The 13,977-nt window shown below is 32.5% G+C and overlaps 1 protein-coding gene across 1 annotated transcript; it reads left to right on the forward strand.

Moving 5' to 3' along the window:
• Positions 1 to 282: 282 nt before the first annotated feature.
• Positions 283 to 4,057, forward strand: LOC107912929 (peroxidase 16). The gene is made up of 4 exons (XM_016841323.2): positions 283 to 751; positions 936 to 1,133; positions 3,193 to 3,358; positions 3,499 to 4,057. The coding sequence occupies exons 1-4, from the start codon at positions 533 to 535 to the stop codon at positions 3,903 to 3,905; spliced, it is 990 nt and encodes a 329-aa protein (XP_016696812.2). The 5' UTR covers positions 283 to 532; the 3' UTR covers positions 3,906 to 4,057.
• Positions 4,058 to 13,977: the final 9,920 nt, after the last annotated feature.

The following is a 13,977-nucleotide window of genomic DNA, read 5'->3' on the forward strand; positions in this document are numbered from 1 at the left end:
TCGATTCTAAACAGTGGTTTTTCAGTTTCTTGCTTACCAAATATTTAAAAAGAGGAATAATTAACTATTTTGGTTACAGTATTACGGAATCTTAAAAGAAAAAGCCAAAAATGAAAAGAATATGGAACTTATTGTTGTCTCTTTCCACTTCAAAAGGCTTTTGGGTTGGACTTTATAAGAGATTCCTGTTTGAGAGAGTGGTTGGGCAGTAACATGCGGTTGAGTTGGCAAAGTATACACGCGTTACTCTTCTATAATTTATTTATTTCAGAAATCCTTCACGTTATCTGCTTGAACATAGTACGAATTTTTTGCATAGACTTGCATGTTATTTCTACAAAACATGTGGACATTTTTGTGATTAAGGTCTAAAGAACGTGAGAATATAATATTATTTTTCAAAGGGCAAGCCCTTAGCGACCTCTGGACAGAGTGTATATGCGACCCGCCTGTGATTTATTGGCTTGTATTCTCTGCTATAAATACATAATATTACAAACACAACATTCACCAAAGGAATCATTAGCTAGTCATGGAAAACAGAAGCAAAATTGTTGTCTCATTGGTTCTTCTTCCTCTCCTCCTAACTACCATCTCTGCTCAGAGCACTAAGCTCACACCAAACTTCTATAAGACAACATGTCCTAATGTAGAGTCTATTGTCCGATCTGCAGTTCAAAAGAAGTTCCAGCAAACCTTTGTGACAGCTCCCGCAACTCTTCGCCTCTTCTTCCATGACTGCTTTGTTCGTGTAAGTGAATTAATGACTTTGTTTGTCGATCATGATTGCAGGCATAATAGTTGCTATTGTGACTGATGATCATGAAGGAGAAAAAATAGAAATTGTAAATGGTAATTATATCATCTCGGCTGCTTGTTAAGGACTTGATTGTTTTATTGAATGATAGAAGGAAAATGTGATTTTATATATATAGGGATGTGATGCTTCGATATTGCTGGCAACGGGTAATGGTAACGCGGAGAAGGATCATCCGGATGATATCTCCTTAGCCGGAGATGGATTTGACACAGTAATCAAAGCAAAGGCGGCTGTTGATAGTAATCCTCAGTGCAGAAACAAAGTTTCTTGTGCAGACATTTTAGCTCTTGCAACCAGAGATGTCGTACGATTGGTATCTCATTTCATTCTCTCTCTCTCTATTCATTTAGTATGAATTTATATTTAATCTGTGTCTACCTATTCTATATGTAAGATTTTAATTTAGTGTCACATATCAACTTTGTTTTAATTTAGTAATAAGATTTATTAAAAGTGTTTTAAATAAAACAACAAATATTATTTTAAGAATAATTTTATTTTTAATATAAAATTTAGAAAAATACTAATACATCAAATGATATTAAACTCAAAACATTATAATATTTAATATCTCAATTTTATCATTTCAACTAAAATTATATTTCATTTTTATATCAAATTTTTAAAATAAAATTTTCCCCTATACCATTCATGTGTCATAAGTCATAACCTAATTTCAAATAGTCTATTTATACAGTTATTTAACAAAATGTTTACACATCATTAGAAATAGTCAAATAAAATAAAATTTTGACGTCCTCACATAATTTGTTTTGGAAAGTCTAAGCCCCCAAAAATAGGATTGAAAAAAACAATACATCTAATTAAAATATGAATTGGATTTAAAATTCAACATTTAAAGCTGATTTTATATTTTTATAATATATTTTATTTTATTTTTATATATTTTGTAGTTTATATTATATAAAATTAAATATATATAATAATCTAATATTATGTAAAAATGAAATAGATATGCTAAATCGGCTATATCTAACATTTTAATAAAATAAAAAAAATTAATTATTAAATATTAAATTAAAAATAATATTTTTTCAAAAAATATAAATGGTCTAAATAGACTTCAATTAGCTATTTTATAAATATGAGTGAATTTGGACAAAATTCTAAACTTATATTTTGAGTAGAATTAGGTAGACTTGGACAAACATAAAGTATACTAATAACATTCATAGATCCAGCCTAGATCATGAACACCTCTATTTGACTCTCTTAGTTAAATGGCTGCATTCGTTTTTGAATTCCCTTCCAAATTTTCGTTTCCTTTAAATTTTAGTGATTTACTCGTTTAAATAAATGAAATTTTATATCTTTAGTCTTCCTAAAAAGTTAATTATTCAATTGAAGAAGCCCTTTTGAAATAGAATTTTTTACCTTTTATCTCCTCAATTTTATAATTTTATAACTTTGTCTTTGATCTTGTTCACTAAATAAACATAAAAGACGTAAATAATATAATATACATACGCCCTTGAAGCCTTTACCATAACAATATTTCTAACTTTTGCTCTTTTCACCTATAGCACCTCTCTGTACTTTTCTTTCTCTTTTTCTTTAACCATTCTATTTTTTATGACTATGATTCTATATTAAATTTTAACAAAAGACCGAGCTTTTATTCAACCCCTCATATATGCATTATGAAAAAATGTACCAACTTTTTTTTTTTTATGTTTGGAACATTTTATTTAAATTTTAGGTTAGCTATTAGTTTTTTATATTATGATAAATTATAGATTTAATTCATATACATTAATTTGATTATTTTTAGTTATTTTTCTTTTAGATTTTAAAATTTCAATCCTAACTCAAGCAATAATAATTCAAAATCTAATACAATAATCATATTATTATATATGTAATCTCATATCGTGTCAACTTTCTATTTTCATATAATACTTATAAATAAATCATGCGATTTTAATTATTGGAATTAATGTCTATTGTTTAAGTCAAAATTAAAATTTTAAAATTCAAAAAGTCTAAAGACTAAAAATGATCAAATTAAAAAATATAAATTAAATTTACAATTTACAATTTACGAGATAAATAACAATATATATTTAATATTGTTATTTGAATTAATATTGAAATTTTAAAATTTTAAAATATAACAACTACAATTTAGACCAAAATTTTTATGTATGATTTTTATGCCAAAAAATTTAAAAATTACATCGTTAGAATATAGACTTTTTTGTTGGGTTATTGTTTTACGAAGGACTCTCCTTATCATATTCTAGTCTTATGTGTTATACTTAATTATTGTAGTCCCTAAGACCAAAAAAGAGAAAAAAAACACTCGGAGTGACTCCTATACTTTAAATATTAATTAATTTAAAAAATTACAGACGGGAGGACCGTTTTATAGAGTGGAATTGGGAAGACGTGACGGTAGAATATCTACAAAAGCCAGTGTTCAAAGACAGCTCCCTGGCCCTAATTTCAAGTTAGACCAGCTAAATTCCATGTTTGCCAGGCACGGTCTCTCTCAGACCGATATGATCGCATTGTCCGGTAGCCCCCTTTTCTTGCTTTTCTTACAATATTGTATTATTCAATTTAACAATTATGAGCAATTATTAAATTTTTGTTTCAGAATATTTTTCCGACACTTGGTAATTAAAATTAATTTTGATGGGGAATGTTGTGGCCAGGTGCACACACCATAGGATTCGCTCATTGTGGTCGTTTCTCTAAGAGGATCTTCAACTTCAGCCCCAGAAACATCATCGACCCTACTCTCAACTTTCGATACGCTCTTCCGCTAAGACAAATGTGCCCAAGGAACGTTGACCCCAGAATTGCCATCAACATGGACCCAACCACACCTCGTACATTCGACAATGCCTACTACAAGAATCTTCAGCAAGGAATGGGTCTCTTCACATCTGATCAGGTTCTATTTTCGGATCCCAGATCCAGAGGCACCGTCAACCTTTTCGCATCAAGCAATGCAGCTTTTCACAATGCTTTCGTGGCTGCCATTACCAAGCTAGGCCGAGTAGGGGTTTTGACAGGAAAACAAGGTGAAATTCGACGCGATTGCACTCGGCCAAACTAGCCTACACCACTTTCTTTCCGCTTCATTTCCATTTAAATTATATTTTCTTATCAGATCAATAACAAATAACACCCATGTTTAATAGCTAAGTGTTTCTTACTCTTTTAATAATAATAAGTGAATTCGTCGATTCAAATCTTTTGCAGATAAAATACTTCGTTGTCATCTTCTTCTTGTATTTCCTATCATCTTTATCTTCTTAATTTCCGTTTAACCTTATTCTTTACTTCTGTTATGGCCTAACGATATTTTCTCATTACCAAAATTTATTCTTCAAGCGGTTTGAATGGAAACTCTTCTAATAGCTTTCTTTTTGAACCTTTGCTTCATGACCTTCACCCAAAAATACTCCATTTGTGAACAGTTTGGCAATTTTAGGTGAGAATTATCAACATCCAACTCTTTACCACTCATAGGATTTCTATCAATGTGACTTGGTAAAGTTTTCGGAGAAAGATATTCAATAGCATTTTGTTAATGCATAAGCCTCACTTTTGTTGATGGCTTCTCTTCAATGGCAGATGCTTGAGCTTGTGGGCGATAAGTTTGGTGAAAGGTTGCCATGTTGATATATAAGGCTCTTGCTTGTTGCTCCAAGAAAAAGATTGAGTGATTTCTCCAATGTGAACCACAGCTACTGGAATCACGACTATTTATATGTTCGAAGAAGTCTCTAATAATGATATCCTCCAAAGAATTGACACGTTATTTACAGGCGTTGGATTGAATTTTTTTCCTTCATACAAACCTCTCATATGGCCATTGATAATTGTTGAAAAACTGTTGGTGCAAGAGGCAGCAACAAAAGAGAGAACAAGAGCACAGAACATGAAGCAAGGTGCAAGAAGCATTTTTACTTGCTCACAAATGTGCAGCAAGGGAGCTAATGGCTGATAGCTCATTCAGCTCCCTTGCTGCACATTTGTGAGCAAGTAAAAATGCTTCTTGCACCTTGCTTCATGTTCTGTGCTCTTGTTCTCTCTTTTGTTGCTGCCTCTTGCACCAACAATTGGTATCTAGAGCCCTTGTCTTAGTGGACCTGTTGTTTCAAACCAAGGAACCCGATGGCTTCTTCAGGATTTTCACCAGCTGCACCACCTGTCTTCAATGGAGAAGGATTCCATATTTGGGTAGTTAAAATGAAGACTTACCTGCAGGCATTCGACCTATGGGAGGTAGTCAATTCAGATGCAGAGCCAGCACCTCTCAGAGCAAATCCAACAGTTGCTCAAATGAGGCAACATGCTGATGAAAGAACAAAAAGACACAAGGCCATGTCATGCATACAAAACTGTGTTTCAGATGTGATTTTCACAAGAATCATGGCTTGTGAAACACGAAAGGAGGCTTGGGACAAGCTGAAAGAAGAGTTTCAAGGGACTGAAAGAACAAGGCAACAACAGCTTCTCAACTTGAGAAGGGACTTTGAAAATCTCAAGATGAAAGAAGAAGAAACAGTCAAGCAGTATTCAGACAGAATTATGGCTGTTGTAAACAGCATAAGGCTCCTTGGAGAGCAGTTCAATGAAGCTAGGATAGTGGAGAAGGTTATAGCAACTCTGCCTGAGAGATATGAGGCAAAAATCTCATCTCTCGAAGACTCAAGGGACCTGTCCACCATCTCCCTGACAGAGTTGATCAATGCTCTCAGCTCCAACAATTGCTCATGGAAATTGGCCATCCATGCTACTGTTATGTTTTTGTTGAGTGCATACGGCTTGTATGCATGCTGCATGCTGCAGCAACATGTTGACTATTGTAGTTGCAATTTAGTTTAGTTTGGTTGAAAATGAACTTAGTTATTGATGTTTTGATGGGTTTAGGTGATGGTTGAGCTGATAATTCAGCTTATTGATGTGTACAAGTAATGCTTAGCAAGTCCCTAGGCTACTAAGTGGGAGTAGGTAGTATTTGGTAATGTGTTTTATCTATAAATGTATTGTTTTTCTAATTGAATGAATGAGCTAAATGAGCTGAAGCCATAGCTCCCTTGCTGCACATTTGTGAGCAAGTAAAAATACTGTCTTGTTCTGTCCTGTATTTCTTCCTCTGCTCCGTTCCTCTGCTGTCAAAAATCCCCAACAATAGCTAAAAGCTTGAACTTCAAGCATTTTTCCTTCATATTTTATCCGGGTATAATACGTTGCTGCTGGTGCTCTGTTTGAAATTCTTACTTTACCCGGTTAAAGTGTGTCAAAAACCCAACAAAAACATCTAGTCAATAAACCTAAAGAAAATTTTTAAAAAAATCTAAAGTAAAACTTAATTTCTTTTGGATCAATATGAGTAAAAAATGACGGCTGCGAGTTTTCCTAACACAAGGCATGTGTCGGGAAACTCATAAAAAATAGAACATCAAATTGCAGCTGTAAATTCCTACAGAAATCAAAAGATGAAGGAGGAGAATACTAACATCAGACAACCACCCTTGGCCTTTTTCGAGCTCGACCCGTCGATGCTCTACTTAGAGCAGTAGTGTTTATTTCGTTCTCTCAAACTTCATTCATTAGTGTGAAAATGACCATGTTAGTTGCTGAAGGGGCATGCCAGATGGTCGAGAATAAGAAGAAGACCCTACAACAGTAGCAACAGTAAGGTTAGCTTTCTTAGAGGAATGAGCAGATGAAGTACCACGACAAATAATGTTCCAGTTTGGTGGGCGTAGTCCACAAATGTCATAGAAATAAAAATAGGGTTCCTTTCTCCTTCCCAGTAGGATTTGTGCCAAGTCCTCATGGCATTGTGAGGCCAAGCTAATTCAACCAAAGAAATTCTATGAGAATCTACTTCATAAGTGCTAAAATTAACATGTTTTTACCTTATTTTTAATGCATTTTTGGGTGATTATTCGATTTTAATTTTGAATTTTATGCTTCTAATCTTTTAAATTCATGTTTTAATACTTAACAGAGCACTTGGGAGCAAAACAAGTGAAAACCGAAAAATTAGAGTAAGCTACAAGGCTACAAGGGCTTTGGCCTTCTCAGGGAAGTTTTGTTGCTCACACCTTAATCATTTTATAGTAAGGGCAATATGTGCTCTAAAGCATGGGGAGAAGTACACTAGGACTCATTTATATTAGGATTTAATCCTTTTTAATGTAGGTTATATTTTTTTCGAACACTTTGAAATTTGAGAAGAGGGGCCGAAACAGAGCTAGTGTCGCAACACGAAACCTTCATGTCAAGACACAACTAACAGGTTCGAGAAATTGAGCAATTCAGCTTGATGTCGCGACAAAGCATGTCTGTGTCGTGGAAAAGTAATCAGTATACCCTTAAGTTCGAAATTTCAAAGTGTGTTGTGACATTGAACCCCGATGTTGCAGCATCGGTATCCTGCCAAGGATGTTGCAACATGAAACCCCTACGTCACTACATCGTTGTAATTTTCTATAGGGTTGACCAAACCTGTCAAGTAACCCGATGGCTTAACCCTTTTCTTAACCCAATTTTTAACGATAAAATACAAAAAAGTAAACCAAAAACAAATTTACATAGTTTTAACCATTCATTAGCCTCAAAACCTCTCAACAACCTCTTAAAACCCCTAAACCTTAAAATATATTTTCTTCTCTTTTCTCTTTATTTTGCTACAATCTTTTTTCTCTTCTTTGTTTCTTTTAAGTGCAAGTTAAACAACCCACACTCATAAAGGAGTTTGGAACAAACCTTCGAACGGAGTAACAAGCTTTCAAATCTAGGTTAAAAGTTCCAACTTAGACTTTTATTGTTTTATTGCATTTGAAATATATTGCTTGATATCTAGTTAGTTCTACAAGTTAAAAATTTTGTTGAAAATGCCTCCTAGAAAACCCAGAAGATCTACCGACCCAAACCATCGTTGGCGACAAACCCCTCAAGTTTTTCAAACCCAAATGTCAAGAATTTTTTTAGAACTTTAAGGAAAGATATTTATACAAGAATGAGGGTCTGAACCATTTGTAACAGCCCGTTTTTAGTCAAATCGAAACAGTAGTTTTGGGACCACAAATTTGAGGTTGAAATTTATTTTATTATTAAATTAAGGTCTACAACATGATTGTATGATTGTGAAAAAAATTCATTAAGAAATTTTATCGTTTGAATGCTCAATTCAATAAAAAGGACTAAATCACGTAAAGTATAAAAGTTGAGTTCTATTAGCTAAAGGTGTCTAATAGCTATAGAATTTATAGTGGAGGTCCTTAAGTGGTAATTAGACCATTTTTTATTTGAATGGACAAAGATGGACATTAATTAAGTGATATTAATGGTTTAATGATAATGTTAATCTAGAAAATAACAAAATAAATTAATATTAAAGTAAGAAAAATAATGGTATCATCTTTCTTCTTCATTTCTTCAATCGAAATTTCAATTAAGAAACCATTAAAGACCATCCAAACATTAGGCCAACCTTGGTGTGTGCATGTAAGTGATTTTTGACTCGGTTTTTAATGATTTCTATGTTTTTGAGATCGTTGTAACTTAATCTAGATAGCCTAAGGACTAATTTGCAAAATTGTTAAAGGTTTAGGGTTTTACCATTGATGAATATGTGTGTATTTTGTTATATGATGATAGAAAATGAATAGTTGTTGTTAGATAAACAACATTTGTTAAGTGATTTTGGTTGAAATTGCAAATTAGGGATTTATTTGTAAACTGTGTAAAATTCATGGTGAAATGTGTGAAATAATGAAAATTTTGGGCTACTATGAGTCTATATGAAATTCGGTTAGCATGGATGTGGACTCAATTGCATGAATTTGCTTTTTTATGAGTTAGAGACTAAATTGTAAATAAGTTGAAATATTAGGGGTAAAAGTGTAAAATTGCCATAATATGAATTTTTGGATTGAATTGAATAGAGTGTGTTTTCAATAAGTTAAATTTTATTATATAGATTAAGAAAAGCAACGTACGGATCTAGATTGGGGGGGAATAGAGTTTTGGATTAGTTGATCTTATTACGTCATTTTTGTGATCGAGGTAAGTTCGTATGTTAATAAGCATTAATATAATTGTGTTTTAAATGCTTTATAATTGCATTAATTGTGATTACGACTTTACGGCCATGTTCGACAAAGATTCGACAATGTTTAAATCCCGATTGAACCTTAGGAATAGATAGGATACAAATGACATGTCATTAGGGGTAATTGTGTTTGGGTGCTGTTCCGTACGTTCTACCGGTGGTTGAGTTTTTCGACATGTGTTGCGGTTACTCGTCAGCTTGTGTGAGCAGCATTGTGTAATTATGTCTTGACCGGCAGCTTGTGTGAGTAGACCCGTTGATAGCTTGAGAGTAGCACTATATGAGATATGAGATTGAGATGGCACTTAGGGTGCGAGATTCCCGAGTATCTGATATTATTCCAAATGGTTCAACGGGTATATCGATGAATTGGACGAGTATGAAATTGGTACTAATTAGTACAGGTATGTATGTGAACTATACAATCATTGAATAGAAGAAATTGATGAAATTCATGTCTAACCTTTGGATTGAATATGTGTAAGGTTTTTGATTTAAATTAGATTGTGTAACACCCCTTACCCGTGTTTGTCGCCGGAACAGGGTACGAGGCATTACCGGACTTAATCACTAATCATCGTATAAAAATCGATTCATAATTTCACTCTAATTTAAAACTTTTTCAAACACATTCAAGCTGTCACTTAAAAAGAGCTTACAAGGCCCATATCATGCTTTAATTCAACCACACACATAGGCAAGCATGCACATTCATAAATTGCTTCATTTAATTAATAACATAATCAAGACTATCTACATTAAATGACTTTATACAATAAAGACCTTCAAATAACATAGATCAGTATTTTAAGCCAATTCCTAGCAACTTAATAACAATTAAACGAGTCTCCATACATGCCAAAGACTTAAAATACTTTAAAACCTTTATATATCGATCAATAGTTTGATAGTGTGATTTAACCTCCGATGACCTCCAACTCGAGCTAACATTTGCGACACTATAGGAAAAAGGAAAGGAAGTGAGTAAGCATTATAGCTTAGTAAGTAAGTATGTAAATATTAATAAACAATACATTATCATACTTTAAACAAAGTCACAATATGTTCCCGGAATATTACCATCACAAACACACATACTTTCACTATTACAATCATAAACAGGTTCAAAATAAGTTGTCTAGCAGAGTACCAGCAACTAAATTATTTATTTCTGGAGTTACAGAAGTCCGAATTACAAAACGTTAATTTTCCTTGAAACTAGATTCACATATATTCTTACCATAAAATTTTCAAAATTTTTAGTCTAGCCAATTAGTACAGTTTATTCATTGAAGTTACCCCTGTTTCACTGCTCAACTGTTCTAACCACTCTTCACTACGAATCAATTCTCTCCTCATACAGAATTCAAAGGATATTTTTGTTTATTTCATTTGAAACTAGACTCATTGCATATAAATTATATCCCCTAATTATTTTTGTACAATTTTTAATGATTTTTCCAAGTCAGAATAGGGGATCACGTAGTCATTCTGAACTAGTCTCTCAAAAACTTAAATGTCTCATAATATAGAATTCCTTTGCTTGCTCTATTTCTATTATATGAAAATAGACTCATTAAACTCTAATTTGATATCTCATTCAGTCTCTGATTTAATTTCTACTATTTTTGGTAAATTTTTAGATTCACGTCACTGCAACTATCCAGAACATTTTTATTGTCAATTTTCATCTTTCACATTTCAATTGTACTCATCACTTTCCCATAACAATCTTTCCAATTTCCAATCACATATCGAGCATATTGCTCATAAGTTACACACGTATATACTTACACTTATCATCACAAAGTCATACACAATTTCATTTAATCAATTTCCTAGTTGAACACTTCGGAATAATAACAGATACGCGATGGTATCGCACACAGCCCACCTTTAAAATCGAAGCTCTTTTGTACACATAGTGGCCTTCACTTAGCACCACTCATGTGACCTAGCTCGATTGTACGCATAATTTTGGCTCTCTTGTACACGTGATGTGCACTCAGCACCATACATGTGACCTAGCTACATACCATCTGTATCATCCAATCTTTCCGAAGGTTCAACCGGGATTTCTCTCTCTTTCTAATACTTGATTCCATACTTCCAATAGTCAACTATGATTCAAAAATCAGCTACAATACATAAAATATGCTGAAATATAAAAACATAATAAAGATAATGTATTATTTACATACAAGCTTACATACTTTCTCATTTCCATCTCGAATTAATATTGAACATTTAAATCATCATAATTATACTTACTTTCAACACCTCGGCAATCATAGTAAATATATCAATTTTACATTGAAACATGCATAAGTTAATGCTTATTATACATATGAACTTACCTCGATACTAAAACGACCATTTTACCAACTTTCCTGATTTTTTATTTTTCTCCCATTCTAGATTCAAATCTCATTTTTTGGGATCTAAAACATCATATTTTACTTATTTAATTAATGTACTATTCAAAAAAATCCTTAACTCAAACTATGGAAAAATTACAATTTTGCCACTAAATTTTTGCATATTTACACTTTTGCCCCTAGGCTCGGGAATTAAACTTCATCCCTTCATCCCTTATTCTTATGTTTTATGACATGCTGATCATTTTTCCCTTCTATGGAAACATCAAATTCTCACTCTAACACAAAGTTATGAACAATAACAACTTTTACCGATTAAGCCATTTTACTCATTTTTTTCTTAAAACTGCTTAGCAAAAGTTGTTTAACATAACTTTAGCCTTCATATTCTACCATAAAACATCAAAATAAACACATTTCACCTATGGGTATTTTTCCAAATATGAACCCTAGCTTAAATTATTGCTAGAATAAGCTTAATCAAGTTACCGGATTCCAAAATTGTAAAGAACTTGAAAAACAGGGCTAGAACGGACTTACTATTGAGCTTGGAAAGGTTGAAAACCCTAACCATGGCTTCCCCCATGCTAATTTCGGCCTCCATGAAAAAGATGAGTCAATTTTGGCCTTATATTCTCTTTTTATTTCTTTTAATTACCCAATGACTAAAATGCCCTTAAGGCATTTCTTTAAAATTTTGTCCTATTCATGCGCATTTTCGTCCAAACGAAATATAATGGTCTAATTACCATTTAAGGACCTCCTCTTTAAACCCCCATTTCTATCAAGTACTTATGAATTAGAGCACATATTTTGCAACTTTTGCAATTTAGTCCTAAAAGTCCAATTAAGCACTTTATCAATAAAATTACTTAACGATATTTTTACACAATATTTTAATCAATAAATAAACCTTAAAACTTAATCGGAATAAATTTTTCAACTTCAATTTCGTGGTTCTAAAACCATCGTTCAGTTTAGGCCCTAAATCGAGTTGTTACAGCAACTTCTGCAAATAAGCCCTAATAGGCAAATTAAACATGCGATCTATGAAATTTCTTATCAATACTCTAACACATGCATCTAATCACTCGGTAAATTATAAAAATTAATCGAAATAAACTTTTCTATCTCAGATTTGTGGTTTCGCAACCACTATTCCATTTAGGCCCTATTTCGAGATGTTACATTTCTCCCCCCTTTAGGGATTTTCGTCCCCGAAAATTTTACCGGTAAAAAGATTCAATATCTTTTCTCAAAATTTTTAAACATCTCCAAACAAATTTTCTTCAAATCAGTACTTTTAAAATCACCCCACTATCAAATTGAAATCCAATATAACTAAGTTTCAACTCGGTATGACCTCTATATTAATCGAAAACTATTTCTAATTCTCACATTTGCTTTCAATTTTTTTAACCAAAAACCCCGCATTCAGCTATTAATACAGCTCAATCATGATTCTTCTGTCTAATTTTATCATTACTAAATCCACATTATCTCATTCACAATCAAAATTTATTTTTTTTAAAAAAATCTAGCAATCATCTTTAAGCATCATACCTGGATGAGTTAACTAACTAAGTCTAATCTTTCTTTAACTGTAACATTTCAGAATTCAAAAAATCTTCATATTAACCTGACATCTTTTCTGCAACTGAGTTCATTTATTAAACCATTCTCAAATGCTATCACATTGTCAATTAATCTTATTGGAAGAGGGTGAGGCTGTAACACTTCTAACTTGCCTCTTATATATTCATGCATATAACTTAACACTCATCAATATATATATAATTTGCTTCAAATAACTCAACATGCATATTCATTTTACACAACCCTCCTATCATCTTATACAAACAAATACACTTATACATGCGTTCATAATTCTCAAATAAAATTACTCATAACATTCATTTAATTTCACACGTTACACTCACAGCATCACACAATTGCCGATCAACATGTACACTTATCATAATATAAACTTTCCCTTCATCTCATCTTTCATATTCCAAGAGAAATTCTTATTCACAACTCATTCATTATCACATAAACATCATGAACTAGTACTCTTACCTTTTACGAGTCTCATTTCATCTTAATATTATCACAGTTATATAATTCACTTTAAACAGACTTACACACATTTTCATATTTTAAAACAAATGCACTCAAACATACATTCCACAAATTTGAGTAAATCTATTTATCACATTCACTTAGTCAAATAAGTTAGACACATAATAACATGTCAATGTCAAATGAACATGGATGAGTTTATATCGAGGTAAACTTTCATTTCTTTTCACTTTTCTATATTTCTCCACTTATGTCTATTTCATTTTACACTTGATCTCACACATATCGTCACAAGTCACCAAGATCAATTTAAGTACACCAATATATCCACCAAATTATACGAACTTACTTAACACCTTTTTACACTGTCGATGGTAGCTCGGTTGGAAAACACTTCTGTCTCAACAGAACTATTTCATCGGGATCGGGAGGCATCACACTATCACAAGTAGTAACATGGCATGTATGGCTTAACTCTTACACGTACTAGGTAAGTCCGAGAACTGACAAACCATAGCTTTGATACCACTAAATGTAACACCCCTTACCTGTGTTTGACACCGGAACAGGGTACGAGTCATTACCGGACTTAA

This window comes from Gossypium hirsutum, chromosome A08, assembly GCF_007990345.1.
Source record: "Gossypium hirsutum isolate 1008001.06 chromosome A08, Gossypium_hirsutum_v2.1, whole genome shotgun sequence".
In the NCBI taxonomy this organism is placed as follows: domain Eukaryota; kingdom Viridiplantae; phylum Streptophyta; class Magnoliopsida; order Malvales; family Malvaceae; genus Gossypium; species Gossypium hirsutum.

Excerpts from the sequence above, each read along its gene's own strand:
- LOC107912929 (XM_016841323.2), top strand. The coding sequence starts at position 533 with ATGGAAAACAGAAGCAAAATTGTTGTCTCATTGGTTCTTCTTCCTCTC. Across the intron at positions 752-935 it reads TCCATGACTGCTTTGTTCGT|GGATGTGATGCTTCGATATT; the intron begins GTAAGTGAATTA and ends TTATATATATAG. Across the intron at positions 1,134-3,192 it reads CCAGAGATGTCGTACGATTG|ACGGGAGGACCGTTTTATAG; the intron begins GTATCTCATTTC and ends AAAAAATTACAG.